The sequence below is a fragment of the Anopheles cruzii genome, chromosome 2 (assembly GCF_943734635.1).
Source record: "Anopheles cruzii chromosome 2, idAnoCruzAS_RS32_06, whole genome shotgun sequence".
Classification (NCBI taxonomy): Eukaryota; Metazoa; Arthropoda; class Insecta; order Diptera; family Culicidae; genus Anopheles; species Anopheles cruzii.
The window spans coordinates 38,520,530-38,539,145 of record NC_069144.1 but is presented as its reverse complement, the minus strand read 5'-3'; the positions used below and the strand labels follow the sequence as shown (position 1 = coordinate 38,539,145).

The 18,616-nt window shown below is 48.9% G+C and overlaps 2 protein-coding genes across 3 annotated transcripts in view; both read left to right on the top strand.

Moving 5' to 3' along the window:
• The first annotated feature begins 4,783 nt into the window (after positions 1-4,783).
• Positions 4,784-13,884, top strand: LOC128278176 (uncharacterized). The gene is made up of 4 exons (XM_053016845.1): positions 4,784-5,580; positions 7,011-7,121; positions 12,815-12,897; positions 13,016-13,884. Exons 1-4 carry the CDS (start codon positions 5,554-5,556, stop codon positions 13,104-13,106), a joined length of 312 nt encoding a protein of 103 aa, XP_052872805.1. The 5' UTR covers positions 4,784-5,553; the 3' UTR covers positions 13,107-13,884.
• Positions 13,885-17,250: 3,366 nt separating this feature from the next.
• Positions 17,251-18,616, top strand: part of LOC128268440 (peptidyl-alpha-hydroxyglycine alpha-amidating lyase 2) — an 11,062-nt gene continuing 9,696 nt past the window's right edge. The window contains exons 1-2 of one of the 2 annotated variants that reach the window (XM_053005534.1): positions 17,251-17,543; positions 17,807-18,146. In XM_053005534.1, coding sequence (XP_052861494.1) covers positions 17,889-18,146 — 258 coding nt within the window. In that variant the 5' untranslated portion in view covers positions 17,251-17,543; positions 17,807-17,888. Of the gene's footprint in view, positions 17,544-17,803; positions 18,147-18,616 lie in introns of both variants that reach the window. The other variant, XM_053005533.1, reaches the window with a different exon arrangement.

The window sequence follows — 18,616 nt, the reverse complement described above, 5'->3', positions numbered from 1 at the left end:
AAACAAAGAGATGCACCCGTGATGCACCCGGGAGGAAACACTCTTGACGTCATCGCTTTGTGGCGTCGGCTCAGAATAGCGTCAGGACACAGATGTGCGATGTGCGGGCTACGTGGGCCCGGCTCGCTGTTAATGGGCCAGTTAGAAAGTTTTAAATAAGGTAACGGAAGCCTCCGATTCGATTGTGCGAAACATGCGAGCTGATTTTGAAGCGCAAAATATGCTGCGACAGGTATATTTTTGAATCGAATGATGGTATTTTACATGTTTAGCATAATGATGCCTGTGGCCATTAGCTGGCGATGGTGTCTTTAACCTCTCCTCGGACCACGGTTACGGATTCGCACGGGTGAAGTTTAACTTGTTTATTGCGACTCACCAGTGACACCGGACGAACCGGCACGGAACGGGGTATCGAACAGATTAGTGGATAACTTTACCTATCATACGGTCGTCGGATTTCGTGGAAGAGCCACGTAGGGCGAAGGATCGGGATGCGAACTACACGTGGCTGCGTAGCGGCGCAAAACATCTGTTTGATTGATAAGTCTCTATAAGACGCCACAGAAAGCTCAGTGATGAATATTAAATGTTTGTGAGAAAAACACTGTTCTCAATGAATTTTCCCCCCAATAGACAGTTTATTATCTTCTGACAGTATAGATTATTATTTTCTGACGATGATGTGCAAACAGTAACTCGGTATTTCAAACACGTCGCTAATAATGGAAAACACTTTTCACGAAAATCTCATCCCAAGCCGGTCGGTTGCCGGTCTCTTAGCAACCCATACCGTCACATGCCGATGTGTTGCCGTGGCCCTCACGGATGGCGTTGTTTACTTTTTCGACAACTTGCAACTTGCTCCCCTTTCCTATAAATAGCCTAATTTGGCGCGGAAGGATTCGTGTGGTGTGGTGACTTCTTTTCCTTCTGCTTCACCGGCTGGCCAAACACTATTTTTAGTCGATTTCGGAGGAGCACCGGGGCTAAGCCATGGCAGGGCAGGCTGTTAATGAGACCCGTAAACCTTGGGAATGGATTTGCCGATGCCGCCAATAATGATGACGCACCGGGCATCACCGAGGTGCGTGCAAACCGGGCACGGCATAATTAACGGCTCGTTGCTGATGTCCCCGAAGCCCGGAGGACAAATATGCCCGGAGGAGCCCAAGGAACGCGAGTTAGGGGTGTTTTCGGCTTTGATGATATTACACGCATTGGATAGGCGGATACGATGCTATTGGATCTTTGCTAATCGATCTAATTTTTAATCATAAAATAATACCCTGCTTAGGTTTTATCGTCGATTGGGAATGACATATCTGACGATTACGCTTTGCTCACATCAAACGGATCAACCGAACGCTGCTGACAGGCATAGACAGCTAATCCGGTTCGGTGACACGTAGTTACTTTTATGTAGGCCAAAGCGTGCTTAAAATTCCAATCAAGGCTCCGAGAGTGCCTTATGAAACGCAAGCAAACGGATTGCTTCCACATTGTCATATGTGGGCGATCCCCGTCAGCATTTCGGAACTCGGATTATCGGAGCTTCCGGTTTTTGCTATCGGGCCTGGTGAATGTCATAAAATATTTACGCCGAATCTGGCACAGGAACCTTTGAGAGAAACATCCGGCAAATGCCAGACTCGATGGCATGTGCCTGACAGTTCTAATGTACAAACTAATCAATCGCGACCGATTCCAAGCCCTTCGGGAAGCCAAGATTGCCTTGAATGGGCGAAAGAATTCTTTTACTTGGCTCCCTTCGTGTTTGTAACGAGAAATTAATATTTGAAAAGAAACACCCGAAATCGAAACCGAGGCCACAAGTTACGAAAGGAAGGAGACCACCACAACAAGGGCGTGAAGAAGAAGAGTAAATCTTTTAGTTTTCGTAGGCTTATTTTTTCGGCTTCGGCTGGGTGAGCATTCTGCATAATTCATGCACCGTATGTCGGGCGGACACCATGCGCTGGACACCCGACAATCGATTTAAAACCGATTTACATTCAACCTAACTCCCGGGCACTCGCCAGAGCTCCATTGCGCTGTCGATTTTCGCTCGGTGCCTAATATCCGAGGGTCCCCGCCAAGAAACTTTCTACGGCCCGTCGGAAAGGTGGTTATAAAAACCACGGTTTGGCTACGCATAGCTCATCAGTTTAGTGGACCAAACACCCGCGACATCATGGCAGTGTCTCAGGTTGGTCACTCGATACTCGTTTGGGCTTCAGCCAGAGTACCAAAGTGTATTACTATTGAACGTCTTTTCAGGTTCTGCAGGTTTGTGTCGTGGTGCTGGCCGGATTGCTTCAGACGGAGGCAGGACTACTGCACACCGCAGCTCCTTTGGCGATCGTTCCGGCGCAATCAGCTTTCCAGTCGGCGTACACTCAGCTCGTGGGACGCAGCTATGGACCCACGTTCGTGCCCACCAATCTGGGCTATGCTGCCCCGGTGATTGTCCCACAGCTAGTGGCAGGACCTGTGCTAAGGCTGGGAGCTCCGGTTCTACCCTATGCATCCGTCTCCCTGGCATCACCTAGCATCGCCCCGATTTTCTCTCCAGCGCCACTACCAGGACCGGCCGTTGGCAGTGGACCTGTAGTTGATCCGTCGTCGCTGCCGGGAGTTATCGATGCCCGGAAAGCAGACCCACAAGAGGGCCAAACTACCATGCCAAGGGCGGTCGGTCAAACGATCTTGACTGCCTTCGGTTCACCGGCCGGTATCCGGTTGGTTTCCGGGGGATTACCGGGACTGCAGTCGGGAGTTCCGACCACTGATCAGCAACCAACGAACGTGGAGTCGACCCAAGCCGGCGAGCGATCGGCTGGACCCTCACTGCCGGATGCTTCAGCTTCCGCGGAGAGCCTCGGGGCAGGGCATGGACCGCAGGCTGAGTACGGAGTTCCGACCTCGGTCGCTGCTCCGGTTACATAACCTCAAGATGGCCGACGAATAAAGCCGAACCGATTGCTTATCCTATACAGCGAGTTAATTATGTAATGGCATCTCTCATCAATGGGTACTGTTGCCGCAGGAAGTTATTACTGTCTCTACGATGGCCAGATCCAACCGTCATCGAAAGGGTGCTTAATTGAGTTTCCGTGAACATTTGATCATCGAAATAATCTATTTTTAAACGTCGCCGAGCGAAGAAGAGCCACTCTTCCGGGAGCTGTCTAAATTGTCAAAACGCGCCGATGTCAATCATTTTCAGGGAAGCTCCTCCGGGCAGGATATTGTTTTGCATCTTGGCCGCAAAATTAAAGCATCTCCCCGGGCAACGTGGCTGTCAGCTGGCAGTTCTCACGTTCCGATAACGTTTCGCCGGAAATACCAGAAACGGAATACCTTCCCAAGCGCCCCCCGGCGGAGGTGATATCCGTTCGCTAGGCTGCTCCCTTCGGGGTTGAAAATACACCCTCGAAGTGGATTATATTCAAAATATTTCTAGCATTTCAGTGACAGTAATTAGGTCGTCGTTTCACAATAATCGTGGTGCATTCTTTCGTGCAACTGCTAACAGCTGTCGATCTTATTTACATACTCCAATCTTCCCAGCCAGCCGGCGAGCAAACCGGCTCGAGACACCCGGTGGCAACACCCGAAAGGTCGTTGACCGATGCAGTTCGGTTCGGTTCGGTTTGGTTCGGTTTCGGTGTGCGAAAAGGATGCACCGGGCGCATCCTCGTGGCGCGCTGTCGATGCAAATGTTGCTCACCTTTTCTGGTCCTGCTGCCAGCAGCGACGCGCCGGTTGTGACGTAAGCGGCCGTAATATAGGGCAGATCGGATCGGATCGGGGGCCGCATCGTGGCGCAAAGACTCGTGGTGTTGTGTGTGTGTGTTCCGTTTTTTTTTTCGCCACACATCAGGCGCCTTTAAAACGAGGGACACCATCCAACGGGTACGACGGTCGTACTATGAAACGCGGGTTGACTTCGCCTGCGATACTGGTGTGAGGAATAAATAAGCCGCCAAACGCATATCAAATGCGGGACGTTCGCTAATGGGACGACTGGGACGACTGCCGTACGTGTAAACGGTCGCCGACGGCTGAACATTAGTATTCAAATGGCGCAGCACATGTGTTGTCGCGTGGCCATCAAAACCAGAGCAACAGACAACAACAGGCCGAATCAGCATTAGGGTGAGTCTGAATGCATAACCAAAGGGGTGTGCGAGAAGCATGAGAAGGGCTGAAAGAAAGGAATGAACGGAATGAATGGCATGAATGGCTTAAAATGCATAGCCCTTTCTAAGGTTTTACTAATAAAACGAATTTTTATGAAACATTTTTAGGACATAAATTATTTACTGAACTATGCTCATCCTGTTGATATTTCGAATGCCACTGGCACTGACGTTACTGCTCGAATCGAGCACAAGCTTTCGTCCCCGGCGGACGCTTCCGCGGAGTACGCGTTACCAGGCGCCTCCATCAGGAAAGCTCTCGTTAAAATTTCCGGAAGCTTCGAAATCGCAAACTTTTAAGTTCCACGATTTTGCAATCCAAGCACTCCAAGCTGCACAGGTACGGTGATCTCTCTCACTCGCTCGCCGGGCCCACGAACCTTGTGCACGGACTTCGGCAAACCGCGCCACCGGCATACATAATTCGCACGCCGACCGGCGACGGTTCAGTTGACGATCTTCTTTCGACCGGAGTGGCCGGAGGTGTGTTGTTTGAACTCAGTCCCAGTCTATTTACGCCACCATTTACGGCGGTCGGCGTGCGGTCAGACCCCATCCACTGCCCGAGCGACGTCCGGATGATGTGGCTAATCCGATTAGAGAGTCGCTGCCGATTAGCTGCGGTTATTTATTTATTGTCCGCATCATCTCTCGCATAAGGAAGTGCACCGAGTGCACACACACACACACGCGCGCGCGCGCGTGCACAGTAACTTAGTTGCGGGCTGGACCCCCCCGTTCGACCCCCGTTACATCCCGATCCCGATGTGAAGCCGACATTTTTTTGCACATAAACGGTGAGGATATGTTTACCGAAACAAACACACGTTAAGCCAGTATCGAGTGAAGTGCGAAGCGTAGTTCGGTCACCCTCCGATTCACCCCGATAGGGTTGTTGTCAGTGTCGACTCTGCGGATCGTTATCAACAAGTTGTGGGTCGTTTGGTTGGTTTATTTTTCTCGCGCCGCAACTGATAATCCGACAGCTCGCCACCGCCGAAGGGTTTGTGTTCGCGTGTGTGTGTGCGTGAAGGTGCTACCGAATGGACCACATCGGATCGGTGGTGTTATGCTCTGATGCACCCCACTAGCGTCATCCCGGGGTTCCGGGTGAGATAAACTCGAGCCGAGATAAACTGCTCCTGAAGCCGAGTCCGAGTGATGCGGCGGCAGACAAGGCGTTTGTAGACACAACCGACGCACCGTTGACAAGCAAACAATCCCGGATCCCGGGCTCGCCAAGTGGGTGACAATTGGCCCATCAATTGCATTCCGACAACCGACGCACAGCAGCAGAGCAAGAGGACCGGCGTTTTCGGGGGGCCTGTTTCCGGATCACGGGCGAAAGATGCCGTGGTCGAATCAACTACGAAAGGTAAGTCTGTTAACTGTTCCCTGCCACCCGGAGCTGGGGTCGACGCAAGAGTAGTGCTCAATGCTTCGTCCTTTTTCGTCCGCTAATCATATAATATCGGCAGCCAATAACTTCCCCACCGGAAGGCGCTCGGATGCTGCACACGACGCGGCTATCGATCAGCAGCAGCCGCACACGCGGACTCACATTCGTCTCACAGGTTCACGTTGGTATCGCGCGCCTTACAGTGGTGTCCGCATTTTGTCGCCTCTGTTCTCGTTTCGATTTTGGAAATTTTGATACTTCTGGTACTGAGCCACCGCCGACGAGAGACGTACTGGATAGTGAAGCTCCAATAGATCCTTAAATCAATACATCAGTCATTAGTCCGGAATTTTATAGGCTAAAAGCCGATAATTTTTGGTTAAGAAAACATGCGCCCTGACATTCAAGGATGAACCTCCAAAACACACGTGATCTTCCTGGCGCGTCCCTTGCTGTGCAATAGCGGAGTGCTGCGACTTCTTAATGGCGTTCGCTTCGCGTTTTCTACCAGAGGAAGAAGAAAGAAAGCTCAACCCTTTAGAAAGAAATCCCTCCACTTTGTTACCTTCGCGTCCCTACACTCCACGCCACGTCCACTGCCGTGGACGAAATCCTCAAGGACCCCACGGGGACGGGGACACGGCAAAAGACGCAAAAGCTGGTGCTGCGTTGTGGCGCAGTTTCGTTGGTCCTTTCATAGCGTCCGCCCTTGTGTTTCTTTTTCTGTTCTGCGGCCTCTTCTCTCATTATTCTGAGCTCCTGAGCTTTCTTTGGGCCGCACGACGTACGGAGCACGTTCGGGACCCTTTCATTTACTGCCGCAGCTCCCGGCGGGGATTACCGCCACCTCCCGGGGGGGGGTACTTCCGGGCCCGGGCCGGGCCGGGCATTGTTCGCCCGGTAGCACCCGATTGACAGCACGATTGGAAGCAAAGTAATGCCGTTACTGCGCGCCGGTGACCGAGCAGCTCTCAAGGGACGCTCGAGAGCAGCAGCCCCTCGGCTTGTAGTTTGTAGTTTTATGTCGCACTTGAAGAATAAAAAACCCCGTAACAAATTGTCACCGGGTCACCCGTCGCTGCCAGCCTTCGCTTCGGCAATCGGATTCGTGTGCGCGCGAAATGGTGATAATTTCATTAGGAACCGTGGTCCGCCAGGGGCCCTTTTTCCGGTTTGACGTCACGCGAAATCATGAAGCATAAAAGCAGCTTAACCGAAATCAGGGTTGTGATTGGACATGCTCGATTCGGCCGCGCAAGGCAATGCATTCGCTGGCGCCGCGGCACACGACGCTATGGGTCCCCCGGGGGCCTTCACGGCTCGCATCCTTTCACTCCAAAGAACTGACACTCACTCGCTCTCTCCTTCTCTCCTCTCTCTCTCTCTCCTTTTCTCTCTGTCGGCAGGTGTGGGTTGCGTTTGCCGTGTTTGGCGCAATTTCCATCATGCGGCCAGTGTCGGGCCGCATCGTGAAGCGCAGCTACTCCGATCAAAGCGTACGGGGCTACCTGACCGAGGTGAGTATGTTTTCTTAGCCCCACCACCACACCACCACACACACACTCACGTATGCCATCTGTCCCGGCCCGGCCCGAACGGGCCGTTCGTCCTTGTTGCGCATTGCTCCGTTCGCTCGGTGCGGTACGTGCGCGCAACAGTGCCGGAAACCGGGAACCGGGTGTCTGTAAGGGAGCAGATATTAAAGTCACGGTTCGTTGAAATACCAACGCTCCCCCCTCCCCCCCCCGTTCGGGCAAGCCCGCCCGGTGCGATGCTTGTGCCACATTCTTCCGCACCGGACGGATCGGGTGAACGATTCAATGAAACGTACGTCGGGTCCCGGGTAGCCGGGTTCCTTCGCCATTCCGGTTCGCCGGTGTCCTTTGACGAGGATAACCGATACGCCACAACAAATTCCCGGGTGCGCCGTACAAGTGTGTGTGTGTGTGTGTGCTCCGGATGCGGCGTGCGTAACAACCTTTTGCTCTCGGTTCGGTTCGGCCTCCGGAGAGGTGATGAAAACGGGATGATACGTGGTCTGATCAACATTTTTCGCCTCATTTGAATTTCCGCAGGCTGCGTATATCCGATTTTCGATTTTTGTTTTTGGCGTTAGGTTGCTACTCATATCAGTGACTTATGGTGAAAAGTTTGGCCATTTTTAGTAATCAGTCAATTTTTGACAGCTGTTTTGCTTGGACAAGATGTAGCTCATCTTCGATGCAGTCTTTATCTCCTAAATTCCATAGTAACGTCGTCCTTTCATGCCCTTCTTCAGTTTCTGGAACAAGAAAATGTCACAGGGGGCCAGATCTGTCGAATACGGTAGCTTGGGCATTATTAGTGTGTTGTTTTGGGCAAAAATTCGCACAGAAACCACGATGTGTTAACAGGAGCGCGATAACCCAATTTTGGGTTTCCCACAAATTCGGGCATTTGTGACCAATTGCTTCGGACGAATTGCGCATAACTTGCAAGAAATATTCTTTATTGATCTTTCTATGCTTCGGCAACAACTCATGATAGACCACGACCCTGCAATCGAAGAAAACTGTAAGCAAAACTGTTCACATTCGACCAAACTTGGCTTTTCGACGTTCACATCTTCTCGACCCTCTGAACAATTTTTGAACCACCGAAAAGCGCTGCTTTTGGCCTTAAAAGCTTAACCATGAGCCACAGTCAACATTTCGATTGCATCCACGCTCCTAATGTCTTTTTTCATACAAAATTTCATAAAGATTTCTTGCCATCCATTTTTTTGGAAGAGGCAACCATCGCCGATGAGCCAAATCTTGTCCAAGCAAAACAGCTGTCAAAAATTGACTGATTACTCAAAATGGCCGAACTTTCTACCATAAGTCACTGACATGTGTAACAACTTAACGCGTATACGTAGCCCGCGAAAAATCAAATGTCTTCGAACTTTTTGAACAGCGCTCGTATCTACAAATTTTGGACTCTACTTTTGCTTAATTAATATCACCATCAATGCGGCGGGCATATGTTTTATGCTAATTTTCTACCGAACGGACATCGTTCAAAAGTCAATTTTTGTGTCATTTTGCTACCAGCACGAAAGTTATGCAAAACTTCCCAAATTAGTTACAGAATTTGCATTCGAAGCACGCAGCGAAGAGCGCAGAAAACAAATAACACTCACTTCATACGGGCACCACTTCATACAGTCAATTCCCAGCCAAGCCCCATCGGAGTTTGGCTCCATTAAATAAGCGTTTTTTAAGGAGGACCAAACACACCAAAACTTTTCTCAATTCCAATCCGGACCAAAAGTTGGTGCACGCGCCCGATTCCGGCAGTTATTAAAATTTTCACTTCACATCCTCTGTGCCGCTCCGCGCCTCGCCACGCCAGTCAGTGGGTCGGTCTGGGAGGTTATGGCCGTTTTATGGGAAATATTTAAACAGCGAGCCAAAATGGTCCTCCTAGAAAGAGAGAGAGCGAGAGACTGCCAGGAAAATAATTGTATTTCCTCCGGGTCGGGTCTCAACCTTTTTTTTCCGTTTTGTTCATACGGACCCGGATGCGGTCGGTTTCCTGTCGGAGGGTGTTTTGTTTGCTCCCCGCACCCAAGCACGAAAGTAATCCGCTGGAAAGCCTTAACACCCCGGCCTATAATAATAAAAAAAAATCAATTTCCTTCCAGTTATTGAGTCCGCTTCTAAATGGGTTTCCGTGGATCGTGCCCTTCCGGGTAGATCGTGCCCTTCCAAGGGTACCGGAACCGGAACCGAACGGTGGGGTTTCCGGGGGGGGCGATTTAGGGAAATTAAAACTACACACAGAACAAAACAAACCCAAAACCGCAATAAGTGCGGATTTGTGGTTATTCCGCATAAATGTTGGGGCACGGAAATTGCCGGCGGTGGCCATTAACACAGAACAGGCTGGGAGGGAAGCTTTACATTTTTTACGATGGCTGCCGAAAAATGGGCCTCACTTCAATCCTTTTTACGATGGCAGCCGTGCCTGTGAAGTGGCGAACTGAAAAAACGCGTCGGCATCAGCTGCGTATCCTGTGGCCAAATATTTACATTCACTTCACGGTCACCGGCACGGGAGAAAGACATTTCTTTTTGTCTTCTTTGTTTCGGCGTAAGCGCTCCACCATCAGCCAACCATCAATCTTAGTCGTCGTGCCGCCGTCGCTGCGCACCGATTCAGTTCGGAACAAATTTTCCGACAAACACTTGTAGCGTGCCGCCAGCACAGGGACATCCGCGAGATAGTAGTCAATTATTATTCGTGCCCATCACTGTGCGGCTCCGAAATGATCCTTTCGGTGGGGAAGGGGCCGTTGCGTGTTGCTGTTGTCGTCGTCGTCGTCGTTGTTTGTTTTGCCAGCCTTCCGATGCCTTCGCACAGATTTGGGAAGCGACACGAGCGCCAGGCACGCGCCGGTAGGAAATCTCATCGTCCCGAGCCCCGCCGGGTTCGGCGTGGCGTCGTATCGATCGAGCGCTGATGAGGACACGGCCACGGTCGTTTGCTCGTGCCAATATTCGCGCACTTCCGGGAAATTCTGTGCTCACTTCCTGACGGAGGGAGGCCCAGGGTAATGTACTCTTGGACGGCTTGGTCCAAGTGTCTGCCGCTCGACGAGCTGAGATAGTAAATAAACAAATAAATATGCGTGCCACGGTGCGGTGCGCTTACATACCCGGTTCCGATTGCCGCGCCGGTGGTCGCGGCGGAGATTAATGGATGTTAAGATGAAAATTTTGTATCCATCCATCAACATTTCATAACGCCGGTGATGGATGGACAAAGCTGGAGAGAAAACACATTGATGGCGATAATTTAACGCTGAGTAAATAAAAAGCGCAAACTGCGCCGCAAAACCCACGCCGCGCCAACGTCTACAGAGCCCGGCGGAAAAAGTTGTCGCGCCCCCCGAAAAACGGAAACGGAAACGGAGTTGAAAAAGGCGGGTCACTAATTGAGATGATAAATGGTTGCGATCCACGCTCCACGGACTGAACCGGTAGCTGGATGGTAGTCAGCCACGATTGCAAAACAGCAAGCTGCGAATGAAGGCTCCGAGAAGAAAAGTTTCACTCCGGCGAGACGAAAATGTTGAACAAAGTTTGTGCTCTTCAAATGGCCCGGAGAACGCGCTACGAAAAGATCAGCACCGGCACCGTGGGGTTCAAGATGAATTGCACAACGAATCCTTGCGACGCTCCGGGAACACGTCCTTCACCGAGTGGTGCCTCTTGGGTCTGTTTTCTAATTGAGCTTAATCGATTAGGTAAATTGCTCGCTCCTGTTGCGGTGACTTCTGAGAGCACTCCAAGGAATGCGTTCCGGAACCGCGATGGGGAAGGAGCTTTTAATTGAATTTCAAATGCCATAGCGGCAAACCCTCAACCGATTGGATTAAATTACACGGCACGCGGAAACGTATGATGCACCCGGGAAGCCGATGCTCAGCTCCGCCGTCCTAAAACAACGTGACATAATCGGTAGCATCCCCCCGGCTCCGGAGCGCCGTGTTACGAATCTTTTATTTAACTTCATTAACCCGGAACGAAACGGTCCACCCACCGGTTCCGAGCGCGGTGTTTGGGCTTCCGAGAAGCGCCCAAAACCCCTTCGACTGCCACGGTAGACAGACCGACAGACAGGCAGGGTTCAGGTTTTCGGGGAAACTTTCACCTCCGGTGCGCGACACGTCATCCTGGGCGCGGGACCGGGATCGGGCGGTGTGGTGTGGGAAGTTTCCACAAAACTTCCGCCTCCGTGAGCTTAACTATGTGGAAAATTTATTACTTTCCCTGTCCTTACGAACGGTTTCCGACACGGCGACAACCTTGCTTCGCTATTACAGTCGTGGCTGCCTCACGACCAGAATCGTGGCGAAATATTTCACCTGCAATAAAGGGTGTTTGGGTCAAAAAATGGGTCGACTTCAACTTGACGTATTATTTTTCATAAAATGTTGTACACCTCTCATTTTAAAGATGTTTTTGTCTAGAATCATACGTATTATTCGATTTTGACATTTGGCCTTCATTTGTGGAAATGGCGTCGAAACAAGAGGAGCATCGTCTCAAAACTTTGCACCGTTGGCGCGAAAATCCGAATAACTCGCACGCCAAGTTAGCGAATTATTGAATGTGGTCAAATCAACGGTCACCAATGTATTAAAAGTATTCGGAGAACGTTTGACAACAGTCAGAAAGATTGGATCAGGTGGAAGTCGGAACCAGGAGACCACAAAAACGACGAAACGGGTGATCAGTTGTTTCAAGCGGAATCCCAAACTCTCCGTCCGAGATGTCGCAGGCAAGCTAGAAGTATCGTTTCCAACCGTGCGATGAACTCAAATACGAGCTAGTCTAGCATTCTAGAAGAAAGTAGTGACTTCAAATCGTGACGACAAGCAAAACATGTCGGCCAGAAAACGATCGCGGAATCTGTGCATAAAGATGTTCACGAAATTTGTTGCGTAGTGCAGGATGATGAAATCTACGTCAAGGCAGACTTTAAACAGCTTCCTGGACAGGAGTACTATAGTGCAACTGAAAGAAGAAAGGTAGGAGATATTTGCAAGAACTATAAGCTGTCGAAATTCGCAAAGAAATATCTCGTAGGCTATCTGTTCCTATGGTTTAAAAAGTGGCATTTTCATCGCGATCGGGACCATCAACCAGGAAATTTATGTTCGAGAGTGTCCAAAAAAACGTCTGTTGCCTTTCCTAAAAAAGTACAAGAGTTCTTTTCTGTCTTGGCTGGATTTAGCATCTTGTAATTATGGAAAACAGCCCATGGGTGGTATGCCGCAAACAAAGTCCAAGTGGTTCAAAAAGACATGAGCCCTTCCAACACCCCAGAGCTTCGCCCAATCGAAAAATATTGGGCCATCGTCAAGCGGAATCTCAAGAAGACTAGGAAAACAGTTGTCAGTGAGATGGAATTCAGAAAAAACTGGCGTTCTGTAGCAAAGAAAGCGACCAAGAAAACGGTGCAAAATTTGATGAAAGGAGTAAAACGAAAGGTCCGGCAATTCGCATTCCTTAAGACGGAGGGTTGAATGATATTTTTTTAACATATTCTGTATAAAATGAGCTTCCAAAAGAAATATGACTTGATTTTTTAATAATTTTTTTTGACTGATTTATACATTTTTTTGTTTGACCAATTTTTGACCCAAACACCCTTTATTTCTCCTTCGAAAAATCGACAGCGTACATGCTGGTGGAACGAGGTCTGCAAGGAGGAATTCCAACAGCTGTTCCGGTGCCGATGTCCGCAGTGGTCGTACTGCAGGTAAGTGCAACGTGCAAGTGTCCATGAACTTTCACTAGGGGGTTTTCTCGGTTTTCGTCGTGGCTGGCTGCGGGCTGTGGCCATACTATAGTGTTCTCTTTCGCTCTACACTCAACAGATCGCCCGGACGGTACTACAACGCGTACTGCTCCATGACGAACACGGGCTACATCTGGACACAGCCGACGTGGGACTGGGAGACGGCCTAACCTACGCAGGCGGTCACATTGTTGACGCGGCCGGTGTTGTGAACAACCAAAACAATTTTAGCGCCTATGAATATTGATCAAAAACATCCTCCTCTTCTCGCACGGCCAATCACATTTTCATCAAAACTCCGACCAAGCAGAACCCCGCGAGCAGGCGTGAAAATGGCATTCCATAGGTATTAATAGAAGTGATCCTATTTCGTTCACTGTTGCCAAAGGTAATCCTATGGAGCAACGGTTCCGAAGCTCTACCGGTGGTAATTCTTTCCTTCGGGACCGCTCGTTTAAAAAACACTTTCAATTCCACATCCGAGATTGCTTCCGATCTGAGCCAACAAATAACAATCAAAATAACCGTACCGCTTAAGCGCCAGTGAGAAGAAGGGTGGAGCAGCTTTTACCCCAAGAACCTAATATAGGGAGACCAAACGATTTATAGACTTACATTTTACAGCGCACCTATCTGCTCCAGTCAGGCGAGAAAAAAAAAACCATGCGGACGCCAACGAAACATAAGTGCAAAACGATCCGAAGCACTCAAAGCGAAACGAAGGGAAAACCGTTAATTAAATATATAAAAAGAAAACCAATATTTTAAAATACAGCACCAGTGCCCCCGGGAGGGCTCTAAGACCCGGGCTTCCCGTAGTGGTTTTTACAGGCGACAAAGTTGAGTTTTACTCGCGCGTGGAAATGCAGCGGCAAGTGGTCAAACCGAAGCGGGCACCATGTTGAGCTGCTTAGAGTTGGATAGTGTGTGTGTGTGTGTTTTAAAGTTATGCCATTAAATAAAACAGTAAAACCAGACCGGCTGCAGGAGTGAAACGACCCACGGAGCTTTAATACACCGACCGACGGTAAATAGGGTAAAGAAATTAATGAGAAAAGTTCCGGCCACATGCAGTTTTAAATTGCGCCGCATAGTGCGCTTAATGCAAGGACAACAATAACCATAACAATCTCGGTCGAAACGATGGCGAAAGGAACAGTAACGTAACGTTACTTCAAAAGTGCTTTGGTTTAAGATCCTGCATACATACGGTAACTTTGAAATCGTCTGTCGTATCAATGGCCTACATCAATATTTATTGCCCAATTCTTTTGTACATCATTTTGGTTCGTTTTTCCATAAATATCCTGAAGTTAACGATAGTAAATCTGCATCCGAAAACCATGATGTCGGTCGGACAGCCATTGCAGAGAACATTGTAAACGTAGTAAAATAGTATAAAATGTAATATTGTACATTCTTTGAAGAAAGTGAACGGACTTTGCAAGCATAGTACTGAAATTATTGAATTACATTTTTGATAAAGTTTTTTAACCCTTTTCAACTCTCTTCTTAATGTATTATCTAATATTTTTTATTTTTTCCAATTATTCTTTAAATTTTTATGAAATGTAGCAATTCTTTCGCTCTTTCTGATTGTTTCCAATTCATAAGAAACCTGTTCTTTGAAGTGGAATTTCTATCTGTTGATTAAAGAGCTCACCCTACTTTTCTTGATGAATTTATGATCAAACGTTCTGTCAAAGTGGAAGTTTTTTAGGAATAGTTCTTGACAAGACGTGGCGAATCTTCACAACATCACCCAAAACTCTAACATTATTCATTTCAGCATAATTTGCCACAATTTCAGTTTTTTTTGAGTTACCGAGTGAGACAAGCTAATGATGTATTGACGAACGAATGCATTGAAATTTATCGCAACGTTCAAGACAAGAGCTTTTAGAAAATAATAATTGGCAGAAAAATGTCAAACAGACATTTCAAAATTGATTTATCGAAAAAATCCCGATACATCGTTAAAAGATGTAGATTTGAGCCAAGGAATAAAAGCAAAATAAAAGGATGAGAACAAGTCCCCGGTAGCAACAGGCAACGGGGATTAACAGCGTGTTAAGTGGCCGCAGCACAAACTAAGGTCTAACAACGTGCGCACTCGGCAGTGGGTCAGGACTCCACGGTGGCAGCGATAATCCCAAACACACGGCAAAGGCTAAGCTGCGATGCAGGGTTCGCCGAGCCCGAAATGGTGGCAAAATCGGTCCCCTGTTTAGCATGTCAACAGCAGCAGAGCCACATTACCCTCTCACACGCACACACGCTCGTCAATGGTAGGTCAAACGCTAGCCTGGGCTGTCTTGTTGTTGCTGCTGGCGGTCGCAATCGAACGGTGAACAAAACCGGCGTAGCAAACGGCGGTTCGAATCATTTGCTTCACGGCAAACAAAATTGCCGGACCGCAGTGGCGGGCAGTGGCACTTTTCGAGGTACCGAGTGTTCGCCAAGTATTCAGTGACACAGTCATACGGGCGATTTATTTATCGGTGTCCTGTTCGGTGAAAGAGTTGTGCAATCCGAAACGGAACTCATGTGAGGGAAAAACAGTGCAAAGTTCTGTACGGTGTGCACGTGGCGCTGCGTTAAAGTCAAGTGAGTTTAGTCAAGAGAATTGAAATAACGAGACGGAAGCGTATGACGCAATTTCAAATTCCTGCCCTTTGGCGGGCTCCAATCACCAGGCGCCTCCATTGGCTCGGGGCGTCTCCATTACAGTCCATTTTCCGCAGGGACCCGTATATCTCGCAGTGTGGGGCGTCACCAGTGTCCTCCAGTTCGGGGACGAGAAATTTGAAACCAATTTTTCTGCCGTTCCATATGGTTCGAGCGGCCGTGCCGTGCGCTACGTCATTCGAGGGTCTGCTATTACCGTCGCAGCACGTGGCCGTCGACGTTTTATATCCGTCCTCCCGCCTCCGTTCTTATGCAAATAACGTTATCGCCCCTCACGTTGGATTATGGCGATCGAAAAGGTGCGGCATAACAGGTGCGAAATGTGATAGTTGTGCCGATAGGTGAGCATAAATTGGGTTTGAACGCCAATGTGGAAATACCGGAACCGGAATACCGGAACACGTCAGCATAACATCGGGTTCGATACTAATTACCTCAGGATAATACATTTTTTATAGTGTCATAAAAATACAAAATAACTAACGGGTTGGATTACGTTGCATTGGTCATGAATTTGAGGAGATAACATTGGTTACAGATTGTTGCATTTTTTTAAGAATTTTAACGGATCAAATAACGTTCGAGTTAAATAGTAATTGAATACAAGGGATCAGTGTTTCACAAAACACTCGTTTGGTTACTGAAAATTTGGGGAAGCTTTTGGATTACGAATAAAAAGCTTTTCATTGAACCGCGGTAAACATTCGGTGAGCTTCCGAGTGGTTTAAAAGGAAAAAGCTCCGTTTCTGCTGGCTTTGGTCAACAAAATAGAATTTTGGATCTTATGACTAATCCTATCTGGGACGCCACACGCTCCATAAAATATAAAACGTAAAAACATTTATGACGTGACATTGATCAGCTTGGGTTAAAACCTTTGTGCCTCAGCGGACCCTGTAAAACGTAAAACGTAAAGCGTAAAACCGAACGTTTGTTTACAAACAGAGGATAATGTAAGTTCTTATTTATGATGTTTTTTTTCAATTTTAACTATAAACTATTCAGAAATCAACTTACCTCTTCGATTTCTATTTTCTCGGACCAAAAACACGAATGTAAACACGTTTGACATTTCGGTGACCACGTTTTTATATTTTAAACCTGCAACACGCAGCATAAATGACAGAATAAATTTATTTTACACTCTTATTTACGCTCCATGTGGCCCCCCAGTATTATCATAATAAACCTTATGATTCGGGGTTATTTATTATTCTAATTTGGTTCAACCAAAAACACTATTATTACTTGCTTTATAAAGCAATGAAAATCAAATCAGGCGCATCCCGAACCACCCTGTAGTGGACCGTCAATATTTCCGAAAGCTCGCCGAAAGTGGTTTCGAACTATGCTCGTTGCAGATGGCACGCAAACACGCTCACCGGCCAAGCCACTAACACAACCCTACCGAAGCCGACGGTGTAGGACACGTTCAGGAGTAAAATAAAACCCAATGTTTTGCTTTTCCTCAACATAATGCTCTGCTACACACGGTAGTACTAGTACGGTCCTGGTCGTGGTGTACGTGTCATCAGTCACTTCTTCACGAACGCTCTGGCCGCTGTCACACACAGCGCCTTACGCCCGTTATCTTAACACGGGAGGAGTAAAGTTTCCTTCCGCTCACCGTTGGTCGGCAGACGTTCGAAGGGCTTCGAAGAATATACACCACCTGAAAAGGCGTGAAGGATTTTCGTGTGTGTGTTTCGCTGGAGCACCAGCGCTCCGCGGAAGTGAAGCGAACCGTGCAAGGAAGTGGAGCAAACCGAAGTACAAAGAACCGAAAAAACGCCATGGGACGGCGTGGACTAGTGCCGGATATTGACTGATTCCGTCGACTTCAGTCCACGGCTCGGCTCGTGGCTTCCGTTTCGGTGGGTTTGGTTTCGTGTCCGATCGCTCCGAGACTCGTCGGACCCGTAAGTATCTGCCGTCCGTGAGTCCTAAGTGCAAGCACGCCAAAAGGAAGCCATTGCCATTGGCCTAGTGCCTAACACACCTAGTGATATACGAGTATGTGGACGCGAATCCAACATATGGAGCATACGAGTTAACCCTTGTGTTCGTATGTTCACACCCCGGAAAGGAGTGCGCGCCCGAAGGACAGCTTATCCCTTTGTGTGTTGGAAATTATTTTTAACTTTTCCTTCAAACTGTTCTTTTCCTGTGGACGACACAGTAGACTCCAACAGCCCGAATACACACGGTTCCCCCGGCCATCTTCCTGCTCGGTACCCCGAAGCGGCATCCTTCTAGCCGGCCTCATGGCGGGACGCGGGACTCCGAAGGTCCTGCGGATGAGACCTGCCCTGTGCGCGATGCCACCGTTGCTGCTGCTGCTGCTGCTGATGGTGGTGGTGGCCCTCGCTGGCGTCGACTCGTACACGGTGCCCCGCGACACCGACATCCTGCTGGCGGACGGGTTCTTCAAGCGCATGAGAGACCTGTTCGCCGAACGAGCCTACGAGGACACACTCAGCTCGGGCGGTGCGGCCGGTGGCCAAGAGATGGCCGACGAAGCGGTAAGTACTTTGCTCTAAAATAGGAATTTCCCCCGGCAAGACGTGAGCCGCGGGTTCTATTGTTCTTCGCTTGGAACCGGCGGCGCAGCGGCGAACTCGGTGAATGAACCGGGGATGGTAATGCCCCAAAACAATGATCATCGATCGGTGTCGAGTGCTATCGGTCCCTACTCATCGGCCTGCACGGCGTATTATGCTGCCAGTAAACAAAGCATAATTGCTGATGAGATGCCTCGGATTCCGGAATGGCTTGGCCTGGAGTCTCTTGAGGGAAGGCACTCGAGCTCCATTTATGTATCGATTTGCATTCTAAATAAGCATTCTCTAAGCCGTCATAAATATAGATTAATTTCCGATTCGACTAACTTCCCGACGGTGGAGTAGGTTCCTGGCCTCGTTTGGTTCCCGATTCCAGAGCGCACCGCGGCGCATTAGAATTCCGCTCACTCGGTTCGACGCTCGACGGATTC

Excerpts from the sequence above, each read along its gene's own strand:
- LOC128278176 (XM_053016845.1), top strand. The coding sequence starts at position 5,554 with ATGCCGTGGTCGAATCAACTACGAAAG. Across the intron at positions 7,122-12,814 it reads TACGGGGCTACCTGACCGAG|CGTACATGCTGGTGGAACGA; the intron begins GTGAGTATGTTT and ends AAAAATCGACAG. Across the intron at positions 12,898-13,015 it reads CCGCAGTGGTCGTACTGCAG|ATCGCCCGGACGGTACTACA; the intron begins GTAAGTGCAACG and ends TACACTCAACAG.